The sequence below is a fragment of the Ischnura elegans genome, chromosome 1 (genome assembly GCF_921293095.1).
Source record: "Ischnura elegans chromosome 1, ioIscEleg1.1, whole genome shotgun sequence".
NCBI classification, from domain to species: Eukaryota; Metazoa; Arthropoda; class Insecta; order Odonata; family Coenagrionidae; genus Ischnura; species Ischnura elegans.
Window position 1 is genome coordinate 61,568,796 of NC_060246.1, and position 23,498 is coordinate 61,592,293.

At 37.7% G+C, this 23,498-nt stretch overlaps 2 protein-coding genes across 3 annotated transcripts; one reads left to right on the forward strand and one right to left on the reverse strand.

The window, feature by feature from the left end:
- The first annotated feature begins 49 nt into the window (after nt 1–49).
- On the forward strand, nt 50–1,177 carry LOC124161636 (ragulator complex protein LAMTOR2). The gene is made up of 3 exons (XM_046538004.1): nt 50–277; nt 354–516; nt 805–1,177. The coding sequence occupies exons 1-3, from the start codon at nt 210–212 to the stop codon at nt 952–954; spliced, it is 381 nt and encodes a 126-aa protein (XP_046393960.1). The 5' UTR covers nt 50–209; the 3' UTR covers nt 955–1,177.
- A 4,293-nt stretch (nt 1,178–5,470) lies between these two features.
- LOC124161653 (pyruvate kinase-like) lies at nt 5,471–20,836 on the reverse strand. 2 transcript variants are annotated; one of them, XM_046538006.1, is made up of 10 exons: nt 20,704–20,836; nt 19,496–19,634; nt 14,378–14,601; nt 13,991–14,177; nt 11,763–12,022; nt 11,389–11,520; nt 8,725–8,970; nt 7,639–7,861; nt 6,714–6,870; nt 5,471–5,851 (listed from the first exon to the last, which is right to left on the reverse strand). In XM_046538006.1, exons 2-10 carry the CDS (start codon nt 19,632–19,634, stop codon nt 5,833–5,835), a joined length of 1,587 nt encoding a protein of 528 aa, XP_046393962.1. In that variant the 5' UTR covers nt 20,704–20,836; the 3' UTR covers nt 5,471–5,832. The 2 variants fall into 2 exon arrangements, with proteins under 2 accessions (XP_046393962.1, XP_046393961.1); XM_046538005.1 differs by lacking the exon at nt 20,704–20,836 and adding an exon at nt 19,743–19,918.
- Between the last annotated feature and the right edge of the window lie 2,662 nt (nt 20,837–23,498).

Genomic DNA, 23,498 nt, shown 5'->3' on the forward strand with positions numbered 1-23,498 from the left:
ATTATAATTCTCATATCTGTCATAGCACTTTGTTTTTAGGTACTGCATTTGTTTACAACTCGTGACTTGGTGACATTTCTTGCATTTCTCCGTTTGGAAGTGCAGTAATCCACGGTAGATCGAAGGAAATTTTTATCATTAGTTGCTGGAATAGGTTCCATATTACGTAAATATCCGTCAGTGTATCCTGAAATTTCGTATCTAGAAGAATGTTGAAGCCGAAAGCTTTGACTCAAGTCTTGAGTCAGGCTAACACTGGGGGTGTTGAGAATACACTGTGAGTGATTGTATTTTATGTGATACCGTGCAATTTTTATTTCTGTTTATCATCCATATTGATTATGATTTTGCAGGCTTCTCAATCATGAAGGAGCATTGTTGGCTTATAGCGGTTATGGGGACAAAGATGCGAGAGTAACAGCAGCAATCGCGAGCAATATTTGGTCTGCTTACGAAAAGAATGGTAGAAATGCATTCAAAGAGGATAAGTTACAACTTGTTTTAATGGATTGCATGGTGAGAACTGTCTTGAGTCGAAAGGAATTAAATCATTTTAAGTGTTTTTTTTTACTTGTTGTTGCTTCAATTTCACTACGAATGCTCACTTATGTAATTTAAGACATAATTCAGTATCTGAGGTCCGAGCGTTATCGAGCCCTCGTTGTGAATGATTGCCTTCAGCGCTTAAAGCGGAATGTTAAAGTGCGAGATTGTTAGGCTGAATTTCCTTTGATGGAAAAGTCGCTGTATCCATTGAAGTATGAGATTTCAGGTCAACATTATGCATCGGTTCATTTTTTTCAGGAAGGGAAAGTAGCCATCACGCAAGTCGCCAATGTCCTCCTATGCTTGTACGCCAAGGATGTCGTCGGATTTGGACTTTTAAGGGCGAAAGCCAAAGCACTGTCAGAGTATTTGGAAGGACCTCTACTTCAAGTTGCTAACTCATATTAGGTGGAATCTTCTTTATAAGCAGGAATTGTTGAATGTTGATAGCTGCTATTTGTACAATAATTGAAGTCAGCATGAGTGGAAGGGTGAATTAAGGGACTGATCGTGCTCGTTTATCTCAATTGTGCAATTTCAATCTGCATGTAAATACTGAGAACCAACAATCTTTTGATGATGATTTTTACTCTTGAAATCTCCATGTATTAAATTGTTATTTACAACTTAAGGAATTATTTTGCATTTAGGCCCAGTTTCACCAACACGGATAATATTCTCTATTATCTCAGTTTTCAAAAACTCGGTTAAAATTATTATCTCAGAAATGTGAGGACCGTGTTTCACCAACGACGTTTTATCTTAGTTTTCAAAAACCGAGATAATCAGAATAAATGATTTGGCTCGTACGTTTTTCATAACTCTGACGTGGGAAAAACAAATGACGGTAAGCAACCGTATGACATGGAATCAATTTTAATAAGCCGGTAAGTGTACAATCAAGTACAGAGTGATAAAATGAACAGCAACTGTATTAATATAGACAATGAGAGTTCGAAAAGCTCAAATATTAATACATAATATTAATGTTTTCGTGTAAGGATTTATTGATTTGCCTTACCGAATACCACGCACGGGTAGTAAAAAATAAATAAAAAACAAATAGGGGAACCGCGTTTAGCAAGAGCAAGGAATGCGAGAATATTACTGCGTCACTGTAAATTGGCAGAAATGCTGTATGTGAGCAACTACTTAAATAAATAAATAAATATTGCGGTAAAAAAAACTTGTAAGCACCTTTGTTTAATGCATCGTTATTTAAAAATGAAAATTTTTAATTTACCGAGACTCCCAGATTTAAACAAACACAGTTCTTGGTTATTTTGTGCTACAATAATTAATTACGTCTCACATTGGTCAAATTGCGATTTCGAAGATAACGATGCTGTTACATAGGTATTAATTCAGGAAGAGGACAGAGATAAAAGGTTTTTGTATATATATGTAAGAAAATTCAAAGACAGACTTGTGACATTTATGAATACGAACATATTTTGGCAAGAGTTGTCGGAATTATTGGCTCAAGAGGAGCATAGGCATGGGAAAGCTCAAGTTTAAGAGAAAGAAACGTGAAATTTCTTTGACAGGGGGAGATCACGTACCCCATTATGATGATAAAAAATTTTCCTCATGTCTATGCTTGCTACAATTAAAATTATTCATATACTTGTCGCCGTATGATCAAAACGAAGACGAAAAAAAAGCTATGCAAAAGTGGCTACTGTGAAGGCTCGAACCCTGGTCCCCAGGGTGAGAGTCGACGACGGTACCACTGCACCAACTAACTGATATAATAATGAGGCGCTATTTTAGCATTATACATCATTATTGAATAAGGCTTGTTAAAAGTACCGCATGAAAATTAATTAATAACAGCCAAACTAAGGCTCATTCATTAGAACCACTACCAGTTTATAGATGTGTTCGCCATTCCGAATGCTATAAAATATACGGCATTGGAAACCTCCGCTTCCCCTTATTAGTAAAATTCGTCTTCTTCGATGAGAGCGAGAACTGCCTTTGCAGTTTCATATGCCATTTTGGGATGAGTAAATAAATGTACTTCACCATATATATTAAAATAATCTGCACGCTCATTTATCCATAATGAACGTGGTCTCCGAATAGAATGTCGATATTCTTCATCGCTGTCATTCGTATTTTCCGAGAGCTGATGAAGCTGCATGCGCGCCATGCCATCTGCCCTCAGATTAACTCGGATAATAAGCTTTGGACTGTGGAATATCGTCAGTAAAAGTATAAACCGAGATAACAGCCCAAAACCGAGTTAATGCATCTGGTGAAACACGATTGTTGTAATATCTCGGTTTTTGAGAATATTATCCGAGTTAATTCAATTATCCTCGTTGGTGAAACTGGCCCTTAGTTTCCTATTGTCTCCATAGTGCCCTGTACTACCTTGATTTTTTGCAGTTTAAGGTGTTTGGAAAATTATAGATAAGCCGTTTATTATGAATGTATATTCATACGAATATTTCACAGCATTGGAGTGGTCATCTCCATATACACATTAAGTTTTCTTGGCTCTACATATAGAGAAATGTGTGATTACTTAAATACTATGTGGTGATAAGTAATTATGCAAAGGAGAAAAATCCGGGAATTTTAATAATCAATTAGTTCCATTCATAAACTCTTTGCATTGGTGGTGTGGATGCAGGCACAAAAGCCTGTAATGCACTGCCTAGGTATGGATTCAAGAGAAAGCCATAGTTGAACCTAAATAATACATAACTGTATCTGAAGAAATTTACATAATTTTACAATTGTATCCTATGACTTACTCAGCACCATGGTCACCTTTGGCAAATTAGAGGGAGAGGGATTACAATTTGTGCGGATAAATACTTGGCTATGCACCCAATAAATTAATTTGAGGAGATCCAAACTTGACCTCCAGCCTGTTGGCAAGGCTGCCCACTGACTCTTGTGGCACAGGGTAGAGTTTGGGTGTGAGGCCCCCCTCCCCTGAAGAGAAATAGCCCCCTTAACCCTGGGCAAGTCTGCCCCCTCCCCTCTGGGTGGCCCTGCCTGTTGGCAACAGCCTTGATGAGTTGAGAACAGGGCACTGAGGAAATCAGAAGCAGTAGGTGAGGATGATAAATCTGCTGGGTGGACACCAGCAGGGTCTCAGCAAGAGTTGAACGACTAAAGCATGCAGCAGGGATGGTCATGCCACGAGGTGTTACACATAGCCTCTTCACCATCTTCATGGAATGCCTAGATCTCTCTCCCTCTGATGAATATTCTCATACCATAGTAAGAGATATACTCTTGCTGCATTGAAACAAGAAAAACTAGAAGAATTTTTATCCTGACCTGTGTTTCACACCGAGCACTTGGACCACTAATTTAACCAAGCAGCCATCCCTAAATGACGTGATAGTATGTAGAGGGACAAAATTTCAGATTCATAATTCTCCCAGGGCAGCAAAATGTCAACATCAACCACAAGCAAATATGAAAGTACTCGGTCCTACCAGAAAATTCTCATAACCCATTATTATCCACTCTTCTGCAGAATGTCAAGATTACGTGCACCAAAGCTATGTCCAATTCATAATTAGTGAGAAATGGATGGTAGCATCAACGTGAAATCCACATTGACTTCAAGTGGATCTGTAGTGATTAGTATAAAATATTTAACGGAACTTTTTATTCGTGGAACATAAATCTCTGGTGACATTGCGTCATTTATCATCCTGAAACCACGCTAGTTATGTGAAAAGGCAGTACACATTTTCTTTCCTAATTTATGTAATTCGTGGAAAGGCAGCCCTGAGAGAGCACAAAAAATTGTAGACATAAAAAACTTACTTTAATTAAACTACAGGTAACTTATACCAATGGAAGTGTGATGTAGATAAATTTTGACTCATTGTCAGTACACTTTTGACAATGTCTTTGATATGTTAAGGAAAATCTAAGTTCACTTGAAAGAAAAAGGAATATACATCAAAACTTCACGCAAGAGGGGGATTCTCTTGATGTCCCTTTTCATCACCAAGCAAAAAACAGCAATAGTTTTAATTTTACATGTCGATATTGCAAACTCGTTACTCATGTCCAGCATCATCTAACAGCCTTTCATGCTAACTTAAGTAATTTAAAGCTTTTGAGGGCAACAAAATGAAGTAGTTTACCTTCATTCAGAGTTATATTAAAACCTTCATTTACATGAATGCCATAGGACATTCTTCTAATGAGGACTATGTCAAAAATCATTTGCTTGGTGTCCAATTAATATTATTGACCATTAGTATAATTAACATGAGTACACAATATCTTCTTTCCCTGCCACCATTTTAAGGTCTATTATAATTTTATCTTAGTTTTTACGCTACATATGGGCACATTATTCGTAATGTACAGCTTCAGAAGTTTCTGTTGTATCAGCAGACTTACTACCTATATTTAGGAAGGTATACAGAAAAAAAATGGAATTCCAAAACCATCCCTCAGGAACCACCATCTAGTCTGCCATTCTTCCTTAAACTTGTAGTACCTTTCACATTAACATCAGGAATAAATAGCAGGATGGAACACACACAAGTGCACCCTTGGTTTAAGGTTGTCCATATTTTTTTTTGTGAAAGCAATCTTCAAATCAAAAATATCTGAGTGGATTTACATGGCAAATAATGATTATTTTTAAACCTTTTGCTTCTGTTTAGTTCATAACCATCTGCCCAAGTCCTATAGGGACTTGTGAGCAGGTTCTATTAATCATAACAATTATTTGGAAGCTGAATTTTCCATCATTTTCTCTTAGTGGTAGTGATAATAAAGATATTTCAGGTGTTGAAAGAGGCTCACTGGTAGTCATAATGCCAATTTTTAATGACTGATTAACCAATAACTCTTATCATATACTTTTGCTCCCACTAAGTATCTTAAGAAAGACCGTTGGAGTCACCATCACATCTAGTAAAGTAAAAAAAAATTCAGGGCACAACAATTTTATTCAACTTTCTTGATCCAATTTCAGATTGTATACACTCCATATCACTTCAAAATGCTTTAGAAGCCAATAAATTACAGCAATTCCATAAATATGATTTTAAAATACTTTTTTGAGTGCACAGAGATGACATCAAAATGTACACATTAATAAATAATTTTATTGATTCCATTCAGAATCTATACTGAGAGATTGCAATAAGCTTTCCCATAACCTTTACGTGGGTTTTAATACTGCAACACTACTTTGTGTAGGAGACTTTACCTATACCATACATTTAAGGATTAGCTATTTGACAATTGTGAGAAGCCAGTTCCTTACAGGTCACAACAGGTAGTCCCTGCTCACTCGCTACCAACAATACTGAAAAGGGAAAATGGGAAGATAGTAAAACGAATACCATGAACATGTGTTAAGGGACAAAATTTTGAAGGGCCATAATTACCAAATAATAAAATACATGAAAGCTAATTCATTCTCTAAATAATAGCTTATTATCATGCTAAACCAATAAAGCAAGTCATGCAACCATTACTACAGAAAAATAAATCAAAATTACAAATTTGATGAGGTGAGAGTTTAAAAATGCGTTTAACCAAAATTTTAACTCATCTACTCATTCAGGCAATACTGCAAAAGGTAAGTTGGAGAAGAGATTCATTAGATGTTTAGGTTTCCCAAAACCTTAAGCATGAAAAATATGTTGCAATTCCTCCAAATATATGACAAATGGTGCAATGACATGAGATTCTTTAATTAGGAACATGTGAACCAATGAGAGGGTATTTCATGAGAAAGAAACTGAGTGAATGACTAGTAAGATAAATACAATCATACGTAAAAGAAAATACTGCCATGGGTCAAAATAATAAATTAAAATAATTTACTAGAGGATGGAAAGACTAAATTGGCACCATTTTCCAAAGTGAAAATATGGAGTGGTAAACACAATCTGTGCAAAAATAGAAGTTACAAAAGAAAAACTCTTCCCCTGAAGTAGAATGGATTGTGATGTGCCCACCAACAACTTCACTTTGTGGAGACTAGTAGGAGGAGCATCCAGGAAGCTTTGAACACCCATTTCTCCAAACACTTTGCCTGATTTCAGAATGGTGACTAGTGGATCACCCTTAGCCACCTCTCACCACTTCCTCTATCAAGGGAGGGCATCTATGATCGGGGAGGGCAGGGCTCGCGATTCTTCGGCCATTGTGCCTATACATACACCACACGCATTGTGTTGGTAAAACCAGAACCCTGGCGCCATCCAGTCACCACTACAACAGCATCCCCAGGCTTGACGAAGCCCCTTCCTTTACCAAAGGAAATGCCAAACTGTACTCGTGCATCCACATCTTTCAGCCAATCAGGAAGTGGGTCCACTGAAAAGAAAATAGTAACAACACTTATAAGAATTTTAAATTAATAAATTACGGCTGTGAAGGAGAACCCATTAAACCAAAGATACATTATTAAGAAGATTTAGGGCTGGCTTTATTTCAAGACAAAGATATTTAGGGTCTTTATAGAAGCTCAACAGTAGCCTCCTGGACTCCTTAAACTGAGAAATGAAGAACCAAAATGCCATTTATTCCTACATTCCATTCAGCCTCACTTACAATTCCAAAGCAACACTAGGTTTGACAGATAATGATAAAACTCGCACTGAATTAATTCGCAGATGTGCGAGTCTCATACACAGGAGTATTCATTTCTTTGGTACACCTAGCACCACTGGGGTTTTATTAGGAAGAATTCCAAGGCTTCGCTCAGGTTTAAATCAATTACACTAAAACCATAATCCCAACAATACCCACCAGGCTCTCATCTGCTTACCTTAGCTACAGATTTAAAAAATAAGCCCCAGCAATTTGACCTTTTAAGGACGGCTTTAAGTCAAATGGTAAGTGTAACCTATTTTCTGATCTTAGCAAGTGTCATTCCAGGAGCCTAAAAAAATATTTACACTATCTCAGCAACGAAACTCATAATAAGCCGATTTTAAACAAAGTGTGTCTCAGTGGTCCTTAAGGGACCACAAGGCTACAAACAAAAACATTAGGTGGTCCCTTTTGGGACCGCAAGGACAATAAAGGTTCAGGAGAATTGAATTTTCAAACACTCCTGACATAAACCAGGAACTAACTCACCTTTGTAATGGAGAGGAAGGATTCCACGCCACAAGTGGCACTGACGAGCCACTTGACCATAGCGTGTGACAGCAATGATGGGGCATCTGGGCCGGTATTTTGAGATAAGATGTGCAGATCGCCCACTTGTTGTTATGACAATAATAGCAGCAGCTACACATTTTGTTGATGCCTCAACAGAGGCAATAGCAATAGTGTGTGCTGAATCTAGAGGTGGCTTAGCCTGTTATGAAAAGTGATAAGATAAGTAAAATTATTCCAATGAAATGGCTAATTCAAATTCATAATGAACATTCACTTTTAAGGAAAAAAAACTAGGATGACATGGAAAAGCAACATTTAGTTAGCATGAGTTAATCACTGAAACAACTATGCAGACATTTCTATCATTTCAGATCTGTGAACAATCTATCAAGCCATAGATCGAACTTGGGAATAACTTTTTATGCACATATTTTATATAATATAAAAATAAATTAGCAATGCATTGGGAAACACGTATAACAACATTCCAATCAATTGATTACTTTAAAGTAATCAATTAAAATCAACAACTTTTGAAGGAAAAAGTGAATCCTGATTATAGGCCAGCAGATTATCATTTCAAAAACTCCAATGACAACTAAATCACATTTTCTCATCTGTGATAAGTGGAATTATATCTTGAACTAATATAATAATGCATGTCCCTGTTTATAGGCCTTCCCCAAATATTTAAGATTCAATGTAAAATTTCAATACTCTAATACAGTCCAACCCCATGACTTAGATATTTTGGGGATAAAGGGTAGAAATACATTTAGAGCAATGCAGTCTAATTAGGTTCTCACTATTGAATTGGACCATCTATTCATAAAAAGTCATTTTGGTTAGACCTCAAATCTTGAATGGATAAGAATCTTCCATTATATTCATCCAAAAGTAATACTGTAACAATGATTCCTCAAAGTTACTGGCAAACAGGTTTTAAGTAAAATTATTGTTACAAAAAAATACCATAAATTGCCAAAACAGTAAATCACAGACTGATGACTTGGAACATTGGATCTGAATCCCAAACCAAATGGTGTACAACATACTACCTACCATAGATGCCAGGTCAACAAAGAGCTGTTTGTGCCAGAGAGCAGCCTCTGCTTCTTTACAGATATTGGCCATGGTCAACACACACTCCAAAGGATAATCACCCTTTGCAGTCTCTCCAGACAGCATGACACAATCAGCACCATCAAGAATAGCATTAGCAACATCAGATGTTTCTGCACGAGTTGGACGCGGTTTCTTCACCATTGACTCCAGCATCTGTGTAGCACAGATAACTGGTTTCCCAACCTAAAATCAAAATAGGGTAAAGTTAAAATGAATACACAGATACATTAACTATAACATATATAACTCTTTAAATTTAAAAAAAAGCGAAGAAAACGAGACAGAGATGCAAAAGGAAAAATTATTAGGGAGAAGAGAACTGAAGACCTTGGGCATTAGAAGAGATCATTTAACACTATATGAATTTAACAATTACATATTTCTCTCATACATCTGTAGAGAGAGCTATAACTGACCACTGATTTAACTATTCTCAAGTAAAAATTATTAGTATATACATATATTAAATGAGTCGACAGCCACTGGAATTCTTTAACTGGGTATTAATAGGCGCAGACATGATTATGCCGTGTGATTCGAAGCAAAGAACACAAATGCAGTTCAATAAATAATAAAGTACAGGCATCCCCCGAGTTACGTATGTCTCGACTTACGTAAATCCGTACTTACGTAAGTGATAACCGTATTTTAAATTATTAAGTTTATTTTCGAATGCGAGCGCAAAGAAGTAGATATTCGCTCGTACAACCTATGGTAGAAAAAATATCGAATAGTTATCAAGTTTTTTACGTGCTAAAAATAACAAAGTGACCCATTTCCTCGAAGGAATTTTCATTAATTTCTGTAGAAAAATCGCTTATAAATCCCAAGTCAGCAATCAATGTGAAAATTTGGAGTTCTAGTGATGGAAGTGGTTGCGCTCACTCCTATACCATACAGCTTGTTATACAGCATACACACCCGAACTCCGACTTTCAAGTATTTAAAAATTGTATCCTTAAGTTTAGACATTTCCATCTGTGGAATTGAAAGAAAATAAAGTTCTAGCAGAAATCTTTATTGCGGTGAAGAATTGGTTAGTACCAATGTAAAGGCATTGAAATTTTGAGTGTTGGAAATGAACGCCGCGAAAAAGTTAAGAAAAAGTTGACACACGATATTAATTGCATAATTGTCTACATGTTTCTTGCGGAAGATTTTATTAAGCTGCATTTTCTCGTTCTCTCATATTGTGTGCAACTGCAAATAAATATTGCGTCATTGAAAGCTTTTCCCCACTAAATTTGTTGCTTGTTAATGACGGAGTTGGCTGAATAAAAGTTCACTTTTAATTAGCTTCGTGCTTTGGAAATACTCTTCGATGTTTCCAGTGAAGTAAATATTCAAATGATGATATTTTCATGTTATTTTATTGAGAAATGAGAGAATGAAAGTATGTTTCCGTGCGTGAAAGATTTAGGGTATGTGCGTGTGAATGTATCTAAGAATATAGTAATTTACTGGTATTTTTTTGTGTGTTATTTGCTCGTAATCCTAGACACTCCTCCTACGTGTATTAACTGTGACAGTGAAACCACCAGATTCATCAATCAACCTAATATATAAAAGGCAGCAGATATAATGATTATAGGTAGGTAGACAATGCATTCTTTGGGACTTAGATCGCAGTATCACATAATGAATCAATTAAAGTATCCAGTTTAGTAATGTAGTGTTGAGATACCGTACTTTCCCGAATCCACGCGATCGGTCAACTCTGGGAATAATATTAAGCATTTTGATTGGCAATGCTCGAGATGCAACTCTCAGACTATATTAATGTTTATCGATTTTGTATCTAATAACGTAAGAATACGCGGTACAGTTCATGAATTTTGCAGTGCATTGAATGAAACTTCACCGAGAATTTACCGCCCATTTCTCCGCTGAGAATTTCACCGCGCCAATCGAAATCTCTGAAGCACTAACGCAAAGGTTCGACTTACGTAAATTTCGACTTCAGCAGAGTCTGCCGGAACGCATCTCTTACGTAACTCGGGGGATGCCTGTACATTATTAAATTGTCCAAACATCACTCTGAAATGACTAATTTGTGGAATGAAGAGCGAGAGAATAGTAATGACTGATAAATAAGAAACTAAACTCAAATATCCTTGCCATAGCCCAAGTTCAGAGATTTTAGCTCAAACTTTATCCTTACTTTAAGAAACATAAGAATAATGGCTTGATAAGGAAATGCCTGGAAAGGACTACTGTATGCAGAATAATGTTGTTGGTATTTTTTCAGGTACCTAGAGGTCACTTTTTGAGTTTAAATTTTTCCCAAGTATGTAATCCACTAAAAATTAAGACCCTCCAAAAATCCGAAATCTCCAAGACATAGCCAAGTTGGTTACCTATTGCATCAAAAATCAATCAATCATCAAATATAGTTTTTTTAGTTTCAAATATATTTTTTTTTAATTTAGCGGACTTACTAGTTAGGGATCCATTGTAATTAAATACCAAGAGCAAAATGTAATAAATAATCAAATACTATCAACTGAGAATATAAATTTATGTAGAGGAGAAACCTGCAATGACTGAAAGGATTACCTCAACAAAATATAATGCTAAACAAATAAAACATTAGATACTCACCTTATTGCACTTAGATATCATAGCCTTTTGGGCCAGGAACACCTTCTCGGGAGGAATTTCAATACCCAAGTCACCACGGGCTACCATAATACCATCAGATGCTTCAATTATTTCATCTAGGTATTTCACTCCCTAAAATAGTCAAGGAAAATACATAAAGAATAACTAATAACAGGTAAAAGAAATCACTTCCCATGTTAAGGTAAGTGAAAGAAATATGACAAAGATTTAATGAAAACATGAACTGCCACGCTTTCCACCTCATACTTCTCAAAAAATGAATTCCAACATACTCATTCATTGATGGATTCATGGAAATATGTACAGTAAAAATGAACCCCTTTCTTATCACTATTGACAAATTTTTTATTTACCTGGTGATTTTCAATTTTTGAAATAACCCTAATTTTCTTGCCATCTTCACCAAGAATGGAACGGATCTCAGTTAATGCTGCAGCATTCCGTATAAATGATGCAAATATGATATCAACCCCTTGCTCAACACCAAAGCGCAGATCAGACTTGTCCTTTTCTGACACAGCAGGCAAGTCCACAGGTAAACCAGGAAGATTCACACCTTTGCGGCTACCAAGTAATCCTCCATTTTCAATCTCACAGGTAATAAAATCACTTCCTGAGATTTGGAAACAAAATACATGCAGATGGAATTAAAATGAAATTTTTATGATTACTTAATCCATTAATATTTGTTAACTTATTGCAAGACAGGCAACTCTCAGTTTGAATAGACGTTAAGATCAAATATCATCTCTACATAGAATGTCAACATTTACGCACAATAAGGTAGCCCTTGTCCAGTACATTCAGTCAAGCCATGGAAGATATTCCAACGAAACTTCCGTTTCTTAACAATTTTGTGTAACTTGGGAAAAATTCTTTGCCCACTAAACCACAATTAGGTACCTTAAAATTTTCCAAATACATAGGTTTTTTTCGCATTTTTTTAATAACTGCATTAAAGTTGCTATTGGGTTTTATAGATGTAATAAGTAAACACGTGCCATTTTAATAATTGTGTAATTCACCGAAACTTCTAAAATAATCATACATATATTGAAAAATATTTTATCAGTTGATGCAATATTGTTCACAATTTCATATTTTTTCACAGATGTCACACGTCTGTGATATTTCAAGGAAAGAAAGTGGAATTCGTTAAGTTTTATTCTAATACGTATGCAATGACTAATGATGAAAGTAGTCTCCCAAATGGAAAAAAAAAACATTTGCTAAATGAGTTGTTCAATGAATAATTACAGTTTATGTGACACTGGCACTATTTCAGTTCTGAAGGCACGTATGACCAGGGCATTGTGAATATGAACCTATGGCCTATGTATTCTTGGCAACACCTGGAACAATTAATTCGACACAATGCTGGGTGAGCACTTCTACCTCACTCCATGGGTTGGCACAAGAATTGAGCAAGTCTACTCATATCTCCAACACTGTACAGCAGACTCCCAATTATCCGGCTGTGGTTTATCCGTGCTCGAGTTCACTCTACTTTGACGTTTTTCGCTATCTTTATAAAAAATTACATTTAAATGCAAAAGCACCAGTATATCTGAATTTTAATGCAATGCTACACTGTGGTTATTATTTCCATTGGAATCTCCTTTGTAAAATAAAATTATTTTATTAACTTTCCAGTTTACTTGGATGCCTGCTCTGGAACAGCAGATGATGATCAGCAGCCGGGGAAAAAACTCATGATTCATTTTACAAGATTTTTCTACGATAAACCAATCGTAAAGTAAGAGAAATGTTATCGACAATCTCTAATTGTATATTTTATATCACAAATTCGGAAGTATTGCCGTGGCCTCGAATGCGGTTGAATGCAGCCCAAGGGAACCGGAGAATCCGTCGCAATCGGGCATGTAGCACTGCGAGTAGTCAAGGTCAAACTGGAGGGGAAGGGAATAGTAGAAGTGAAGGCAGTGGGGGAAGTGGCAGTAGAGATAGCAAGAGTCATAGAATTTGCCATAAATCCTGGTTTCCTGCTGCTGCTGCGCTACCGTACTCAGAGATCATGGATCAGCAGTTGCATCCCGAGTAACTTGTGCGAGATACGACCACACAGCATGTTGCCTGATGTCTATAGTTTCTGACATTGCGGAGTGGTTTGGAAGCATGCGTGCAAACCAATTATCTGAATCAGCGATTCACAGCCACAGATGATGCGTGGTCTTCGGAAACTAGGCATTACACGAAGCAGTAATCACGTTAAGTACGTTACGTTAGTTAAGTAAGAGTACAATCACATTATCACTGCTAAAAAGATCGCGGGTTGGAAAAAGGAAGCTCGTTATGATTCCGGAAAGCAATCTAAAATAACAGACAATGTGCGTGAATAATAATAGATTGTTTGATATGCGTAAATTTTGAATACTGCCAAAAATTAAAGGAAAAATTTGGATTATCCAATTATTCACGCCTGGATAATCGGGAGTATGCTGTATACTATGTAATGTAAATATGCAGATGATGAAATGGACCATGAATGATTGCCTCAGAAAGTTCTCATATATAACTTTAAAATAGCCAGAGCATACAGTAATAAGAAAATTGAACTTACCCACTTCCTTTGCAATGAGCGAAATAAGCCCATCATCAACAAAAATACGATTGCCAACAGCAACTACTTTTGTGATATTCACATAATCTACAAAAACAACTGAGTCATTTCCTTTCTCCATAAACTCCTTATCGATGGTCAATTTGATTTTCTTGCCTTTTACTAACTCCACCTCAGCTGAGCCACCCTGAAAGTTAAATAAATTGAAAATAAGCAATGACTACCACTAAAACAAAGTCAGAATATCAAAGGATAGATCATGCAAAAATACATTTTGAATTCCGTTACAATCAAGTATTTTTATCAACAAGATTACTAAATTAAGACTCAATAATTTTATTAAGATAACATAAATTAGATTTTATGAATATAAATGATGATTCATACTCCTTCAAGTAATCCTGTGCGAATCTCAGGTCCTTTAGTATCAAGAGCAATGGCCAACGGATACTCATACCCAAGCTTCTCACTGACTGTGGCCACTGCAGTACGAATGTTCTTGATTGTTTCAGCATGATACTCATGAGATCCATGAGAAAAATTAAGACGAGCAATGTTCATTCCAATGCCCATCATTTTCTCAAGGACCTCGGGGTCTCGTGACGCAGGTCCTGGGAAAAAACATGATGGCATTCAGAGATCAATAACACCGCAATCAAACTCAGTCTCGTCAGAATGTAAGATTCATAAATGTGAACTGGGAATAAATATTTCACTAACAGAGGCAATAGATAATACATATTCATATGGCTAAATAATGATGTTGTTCACAAAGATCAGAAATTGCAACTCATTAAAAGAATTCAGTGAATGGAATGAAAATAAATTACTACTGAAAATAAACCTTCCCCATTTAGCCATTAGCTCCTAAATATAAAAACATGAAAGTTGACATTTCATGAGTTGGTGACATCATAATAGATCAGACACATTTACTGGTTCAAACACAAATATATACAGGTTGGATTATTTTTAGAAGGTTAGTGAGTATATGAGTAAAATAGGTATCCCAACCAATGTAACCTTATCAGGACCTTATCAACCTTTGCAAATGCTCTTTACAAGTTGAGTGTGTTATTGAAGAGTTTGTGGTTAATAGTCTATGGTTGGTCACTACATATTACCCCTTTCTCGCACACCAACCCAGTAAACTGATCTATGGCAAGGTCTTAAAATTTATGGGTACTGTAGTCCATCTTTTCATTTCACAACATTACAGTGTCTTCAAAATTCATTTTGAAACTTTTTCTCCTCTAGATATTAAGCCCTTAACCACCTACCAAATACTCTCCAGCAGTATAATATATTTAGAAGTGCACAGCAGGATCATGTGAATTTTAAAATATTGCTTATCACTAACATTCATTGCATTTGGTACATCAACTACATATTTATAATAATGTCCCATTAAAATATGGGTATGTATTCCTACTTAGTTATGAAAATGACAGCAATATGCATGGAGGGATGAAGGGCTAGTTCACCACTGCACTATAAGAATTCAAATGTTTAATACTTGTATAACAAGAAAAAGATATAATTCTTGATGTTAGCTATTTTTCTTTCTGATATCCAATTCACCATAGTTACTGAAGTCGCTATTTACCCTCTCGAACTTGCAATTTGGCGAACTTACAAAACTAGCTCTTCTACCATCCCCTGGTGACCACAATAATACCCACTTGCCTGTCCACACTATTTATATTAGGAGCTCTTTCTTCTCAAGTATGTTGAATGGTAAAAAATCACTTTGAACACTTCAATAGATTTTACTTCTATTTTCAATCAAATACAACATTCAGGATTCAATTTTAAGCTCCTTGAAAATTATATTTAACCTTGCTGAGTAAATACCAGTTCAATACTTTTTATTTCCCATCAACATTTTCCAGGTAACTACAAGGGATCCTCAACTAAATATGAAATAGGAGCAACCCTCCTATAAGTCTTTTATTTGACACTGTCCTGCCCGAAATGCCAGCATGATGAAGGCACCTGAGCATGATGGTTACCTGGGTTCTCTGTCTCCCAACCAAAAAAATTGCTCCATTGGTAATGAGAATGTATTGCTTTCTAAAGGTTGTCCAAGATGCATAGCTAACAGTCACAGGAGGTGACAATTTCATGCCAGCTATACTTCAGATATATTCATTTAACATTTATGGGCACTCGTGAATATACCTCAATACATCTCTTACACCTACTCAGGTCATGTTTGCTAGCTATTTTTTAGTTCTTTAGCAACTTCCACTAACTGAATAAAATAATACATAGAGAAAACATGCATACACAGAACTCAGTCCGAGAAAATGAGAATGGACAAAATAGAACTCCTGTAGACTGTTTTATGCATCATAACCTCATCCTTCAAGATATTGTACTTTAACAGTCATTAACTTAGCCGAGTTTGCTGGAAATAGCTTAGCATTAAAATTCCAAACTAAAGCCTATGTTAAATAAATCCTATCTATATACAGCCCTTGTGGTGACTGACTGACTGATAGATACAAATTCCCGACCACTTCTAGAAGTGCTGGAGTGCTGAAATTTGGCACGCGTGCGGGGAACCCGAAATGATTCGGAGGAAAAATCCGAAAACAGGAAGTTTCCGCCACGTGTCGTCGCTAGGACGACAAAATGGCCGAAATCGGGCTTTTTTCGGGGACCATCTTTCGGTTTTTATTTTACTGCGCGCGAATGGTGTGTGCCACACGGATCGCTAATGCATTTCCTGAAAGCTGATGAACGTTGGCACGTAATAACGTAATGTTGTAAATTTCTTTTTCAGAAAATTGCAGCCAAAATGGCGTCCAAAAATTCGTTTTTCTATTAAAATTTCATAACTTCCGCTCCCTTCGACTTAATTTAAGGTATAGGATAACAAAAATGATTATTATATATGCTTATATCATCGTCTACGAAATGTAGGTAACAATTTTCTTTCGTCGTCCTTGGTTACTGAGAAAAAAATTAAAATATTCCGAAAATCACCGAAAATTACGATTTCCAAAAGATTAACACAAGATTATGTCAATTTTAACCTGACCGATTTCTTTCAAACTTTGTAGTTACATACACCTATTTATTGTTTTTCAGAAAACATGAACGTTTAATAAATATTTCAATATATTAAACAGCGAAAAAATAAAAATGGCGGGCACTACTCACTTTTTTCAGGGACTGGTTTGCTTTTTATTGTATTACTCTCGAAATATAGATGTCATAGGGCACACTTCTGTTAGATATGGCAGTAAATGAATGTGACCATATATTATCGTCATCTTTAAACCCCCCGAAACCCCCTAAAAAATTAAAATTTGCACATAAGTAGCTTTTTCGGGTACTTTTCGTCACAATTCCGCCGCTTTTCCAATCCTTACCACTCATCGCTACGGAATTGATGTGGACGATTGATGACCGCTGGCAGTAAAAACCTATAAACCCCCGGTAAACCCTCATACACCCCCCCAAAAAATAAAATTTTGCATATAAGTCTACTTTTTGGATACTTTTCGTGACTATTCCACCGCCCCAACGACTCATCCCCACGGAATTTATGTAAATGGATGGTGACCGCCAGGAGTACACAAATTTAAACCCTTGCTATCTCCCTGAAATCCCTCCCAAACGTAAAATGTGTCATTTAGTCTCCTATTTGGGTACTTCTCGCAAACATTACGCCACACTACCCGTCCCCTCTGAGCTCAAGATCCGGAATATTTGGTGAGGGCGAGCAGCCGTAAACCATACGGGAAAATACACCAGAAACCCCCGATCACCTCCTGGAACATCGCTGAAAAAAAAATTAATGAATTTTAAAGTCGCCTTTCCGAGTAGTTTTCGTCACAATTTAACCGGTGCCCAAACCACTTATTAAAACCCCCGATAACCCCGTGAAACCTCCCAAAAAATTCTAATAAATCGCCTCTCCAGGTAAAAGAATCGTCAGACAACTGCTCCGGACCCCTAGGACTTATCGGCACGGAATTTATGAGAACGATTTGTGGCCACTGGTTTAACACAAGTATACCCCCGGTATTCCGTTGGAACCCCCCGCAAAAAAATTAAAAACTTGCCTTTAAGTCTTCTTTTATGCGTATTTGTCGCCACTATTACTCCGCATTGCACTACCCCTTTAAAATCATCGCTACGTGATCACTGTGGACGATTGGTGACCGCATGCATAACACATTAAAACCCCCGAATCCCCCTGGGCACCCTTCCAGGTGGGGAAGAGCATTAATGAGGACTAAGCGGAGCAGCCGCGGGGGGGCTCCTCAACCTCAAGGCGGCGAAGCCGCCCCAAAACGAGGAACGGCGAAGCCGTTCCGAGGAGTAGCTGGCGTCGGCGAGGGGGAGCTTCAGTAACCCTCGGGTGGCGAAGCCGCCCCGATGTTCAAGCGGCGCAGCCGCTGTGGACACCCCCCATCTCTGGGCGGCGAAGCCGCCCCTTAAACGGATAACGGTGAAACTGTTCCGAAATGCCCTCGCCCTCTGGGCGGCAATGGCAAACCCAGACGAGGAACGGCGAAGCCGTTCCGAGTATTAAGCAGGGTAGCCCCGGGGGGGCACACTCAATCCCTGGGCGGCTAAGCCGCCCTTCAGTGAGGAACGGCGAAGCTGTTCCCAGGAATGAGTGGGGTGCCTCCCTACCCCCTGGCCGGCTAAGCCGGCTAGCTGAGATGACATTATTTGAACTTCAAAAGTCTTCAAACGACCAAAAATAAAGACGGCGAAGCCGGAACCGGGGTTTTTAAGGGGCGAAGCCCCTTAACGAGCGCGCGGAGCGTGCGAGTCTAATTTTCTACAAATGAACACTATAAGCAATAAATTATATTAACACTACTTTATAATTAGCTTTAACACTTTGCAGCCCAGGAAATCAAAAATTATATGGGTCCAGAAACCCAGGGTTTTCCCTTTTGCCCGAGTTGATCTCAATTGAACTGCTAACAGCTCAGTTACCAAATACTTGGCTTACAAGCTTCATTTGGTCACAGGAGTCCCAAGTTTAAGTGGTGAAATTATGGGCTGATTAAATACATCTGCACAGAGTGCTGGATGGGCTTGGGCTGCTAGTCACTATTCACACTTCCCTTTTTCCTTTCCATTATTTATGCTTGGCGATGAAGTAAAAACCAAGCTTAGCAAATCGTAGATTCCTGAACAGAGTCAAAACAGACAGCAATACTGTTCCTTTCCTGTTTCCTTTCTCCTCTGATCTTTCAGGCATATGCATAATGCGTTACCCGATAGGAATCGAAAAGGAATATGTAACCGGCTTAAGAAAATTCTTAAGCGACTTAATGAAAAGTATCCTGCCAGAGTAAACCTTGGACATTTAAGTGCTAAATTGACAGGAAATTTCTTAAACTTTAATCGTAGAATTTTAACAAGGAAAGTACTGAGGACTTGACCCCATAGGCTTGCTGATATTTTTTCACTGAAGTTCCAGAGGTTGCATGAAACAAACAGCATACATCAACAATAATAAGGCACACTTACCAATAGTACATATGATTCCTGAGAGTCTAACATAAGATGCTTTTGAATCAATGTCAAGGGCACAAATATGGTCTAGGTGGGAGACAGCATCAGCAGCTTGCAACTGCATGATGGGGACACTGCTGTCTGGCGACGACATCTGCAGAAAGTTGGATATCAATAGATATAATTATTACATACACGTAAGCAAAAAGTGATGAACTTCCAGCCATAGAGCAATCTTTAAACTAAAATGTATATTTTTCACCTGGTCTGGAGGAGACCCACTAAGCCAAGTGAACCAAACCATCTTTTTGGTGTGCTTCAACGAATTTACATAATATATTCGGCCAACGAAGGCCTTACTTAATCGACAAAAAATTGTCGATACTTAGAGGAGTACCAAAGGAAACCGTCCCCTTCAGGAACGCTGACTGCTGAGTAAGGACGACTTCGCCAAAAGAATACCCAGGGTGGTTAAAAATAAACCTCGGCGGTGGAGGAGAGAACTCATTTCACTACGTTCAGTAGGCCATTAACAACGGCAGAAGGAACAGGTAAGATATTGATACCCACCCGATTTAAGCAAAAGAAAAACACAATCCACAACTCTAAGATCCACTACCGTGCCACCCATTAAGAATGCTGTTCGGTCACCTTCACCATTTGACAAGGTAGACTTACCAAAATAGAAAGTATCATATTTGTATACTGTTAAATATTAACGATAAATATTCCATTTGCAGTATCACTTCAGAGAAGAGACTTATGCAATCCCACAAGTTTAATAGCGATCCAGGAAACTTCCATGCGAACAAGTACTTGGAGACATGCTGGCATGGGTAGTTTCCCTCACTTATTCATTCCAATGCAAAAGTCATAATACAAAATTATGCTTGCTTTGACAAAATCGATCGACGAAGAAATGTGATGAATTAAAATTAATACGGATACTTAAGTCTAGAAACGTTAAAATGCTAAATTAGATATTGATCCATCCTAGGCCTCGAAAATTAGAGTGCGAACGATATGAATTTAAGAATACCCTAAAGTTTACATTTGTCATTATGATGACAGAGTAACACAAGCTTACAATATCGTATGGTCCGTCAACGCAACGCCGTACCCGCTGTATCTGCTTAACTACACACCACAACTGTTATAATTCGCTAAGAATAAATTAATACTGACACACTTCATAAACTCAAGAGTAAAATGTGTTCACTTACATTTAAAGGACTGAAAAACAATACTGTTCCTTAGGAATAACTAAGCAGGAATGATACCCTGCTTGATGTCTGCCAATTTATAAGGAAGGACACAGAAGGTCAACCCGGTCACCGGTATCCCGATCAGTCTTCGAGTAGGTTTCTGTGACCTTCACAAATGGAAGGACAACGACACCAAGCGGCAAGGAGAGAAAATGGAAATGGCGGTGAATGGAATTTCATTCAATGACGACAAAATATTTTTTTTAATTTCCGGAAGAAATATCCGCCTTACACAGTAGGTTTAGCTGCACTGATATATGTTCAAAATTTTTAGAATGTTCTCATTTGGTTGATAGAAACCTATAAACTATCGTATTTGAGATATGATGGATTTTATATGTAGAGTGTTTCGGCGTCACTTTTAGCTTATATATAGTATGTAGTGATATATTAAATGAAAAAATATTTGAAAGAATACTTATAGAAAAATGAATGGCAGATCTACGGTAGAAAGGAGACAGTATGGGATCGAAAATTTAAATAGACTTATTGTTAGTCAAAATGTTTGGTGGGTATACCACTTTGTATAATAGTATTTAAGGAATACTTTCTGACAAATGGTTATTGTTACTAAATTATTACCCTGTAACTGGCGATTTTGAGTCGTTTTAATAAAAAAAATCGCCTGTAACCTCCTTCGGCTGGGGAATATTCTCTAAATCCCTCTGTTTGCCTCCCCTTGCGTCAGATCCCAGATCCGCTTCCAGAGGATTCGCACTCGGCAAAAATCCATTGAGAGATTAGGGAAGTGTAACAATGTTATATCCATTCAAATAAATCTTGAAAATAGCATGATTCGATTACTTTCCTCAAAACAGCCATTGCCATACATCCCCGAGTGCTTTAGCCGCAGTATGCATATGGGCCTGTCAAGCTCCTTATATTTATTTACATTTAGAATCCTTTTAAATAGATACAAAGGATAAAAAATGATTTTAGTGACTAAAACTTTTAGCTAATAATTGCCACTTTCATTATAAATTAAAAATGTAATACTTGCAAATTTTTCAGAGAAATTTGTTGGTGAAGGAATAAATGGTAGGCCATGAACGGAAGTAAAAAAATACGATATTTTATGAATGACCGGCAAGTGCATGTTTTCATCCATCGCAAAATTCATACGGGGCTTGAAAACGGGTTTCATAGAGGATTTGGGGACTGAGCGTGAGCGTGGGAAAGGGAAACGCAGCAAGACACAACAAGATCGACCGAGCAAGACGTAAGGTGCTCCCTCCCCCCCCCCCCCCCCCCCCCGAAGCAGAAAAAACTCGAGGGGGGGGCGCAAAAGATATCTTTCGTTACCTTAACTTTTATTCCAATAAAAATAATCAAGTAACATACAGAGTTTTAGAAAATTTTAATAAACTTTATTACACACATACACAAGGCAATGCCATCTTATGTTATAAAAAAGTTATAAATGTGGTTCTGCAATGTTTGGCAACACGTGCGGCCCCAAAAAGGGGGGGCGCGCGCCCCCCATCTGTATCCGCCACTGTCCCCCTCCCCCTCGTAAGAGGCTTAGTGCGAATCCTGGTTACACCTTAAGGACCTAGGTTGGTAAAAGATGCACTAGATGACAAGTCATCCATCTTATTCGTGTGAGAGCTTTTTCAACTCTTGATCGCCTGAGGGTCAACTCAGTATACGCTCTGGAAGCTTTCTCTGAAAACAAAGTTATAATCACATATTTTGTGACCAATCAATGGCCTAAGAAAGCTGAGATACGATGGTGTTGTTTTCGTTGAAAATCAAAGTAGCGTTTTTTTTCAGGTAAGCCATTGAAGCCTTTTTACAGTAAATGTTCCAAATCAGCTTTAATCATCGTCTACAGTAGCATGCAGCGGTTTCCTTAGATAATTATTTTGGACTACAAGGGTTCAGTGACGCAGCGAAGGGGGGGGATTCGGGGGTTAAACCCGCCCCCCCCCCCCCCAGAGCTCAGAGAAATTTTTAAGTTTAATCCATTTTACTTAAGCGGATTGATATTACTAACAGAATGGTGTAAGGATTAATAAAATATCCCTCAGAAAGTCGTAAAACCCACCATTTTGAATCATTTATTTTAAAATTCCGCAATTTTTTGATCTCGCACCTATCGCTTATCCTGGTGGGTATTTCATAGCCCCTCACACCCCGGTATTAGTTGCACCTAAACCCCGCCCCCCCCCCAGCCGTAATTCCTACCTGCGCCACTGCAAGGGTTCACATTGAAGTAACCAGATGGGGAAATATGTGTATTCCGTTTTTTTGGCAGAAACTACAACCACTCAAGCCACAAAACAAATGCTTGTCATTGCATCTTGTTACTCCATCTAAGGGTCACTGCACATGGCAATAAAATCCAATGGTCACTTTTCTATCGCTCGGCGAGCGCGTGAGAGGACATGAGACCAGTGACAGCGGATGAATGAGTAACTTCAGTCCTCTCTCACACTTATGCGAAAAAAACCAACAGGCCACATGTCAAAGATCTGGCGGAAGTACTCATAGGAGATCCAGTTGGTATGATACCCTGGCAATCGTCTTCGGAATGGACCACTAGAACAGCTGATCGGAAAAGAGTAAAAGACTTCGAGACTGGTGCTGGCGGTGGATGCTTAAGATCAAACGAATGAATAGACTGAGAAACGATAAGGTGTATCGAATAATAAGAGAAACAAGGGAACTTTGGAGCATCATATACCAAAAAACGCGGTGCAATGTCATTAAAGACAGTTATTACGCGAGGAATATGATTGAGGGAAAATAGA

What these genes read in the sequence shown, in the direction of transcription:
- LOC124161636 (XM_046538004.1), top strand. Translation starts at nt 210, where the DNA reads ATGTTGAAGCCGAAAGCTTTGACTCAAGTCTTGAGTCAGGCTAACACT. An exon ending in GGGGGTGTTGAGAATACACT is followed by an intron (nt 278 to 353) that starts GTGAGTGATTGT and finishes ATGATTTTGCAG; the next exon opens with GCTTCTCAATCATGAAGGAG. An exon ending in TTGTTTTAATGGATTGCATG is followed by an intron (nt 517 to 804) that starts GTGAGAACTGTC and finishes CATTTTTTTCAG; the next exon opens with GAAGGGAAAGTAGCCATCAC.
- LOC124161653 (XM_046538005.1), bottom strand. Translation starts at nt 19,784, where the DNA reads ATGGTTTGGTTCACTTGGCTTAGTGGGTCTCCTCCAGACCAG. An exon ending in GCACAGGATTACTTGAAGGA is followed by an intron (nt 14,178 to 14,377) that starts GTATGAATCATC and finishes TTTAACTTTCAG; the next exon opens with GGTGGCTCAGCTGAGGTGGA. An exon ending in GCTCATTGCAAAGGAAGTGG is followed by an intron (nt 12,023 to 13,990) that starts GTAAGTTCAATT and finishes TCCAAATCTCAG; the next exon opens with GAAGTGATTTTATTACCTGT.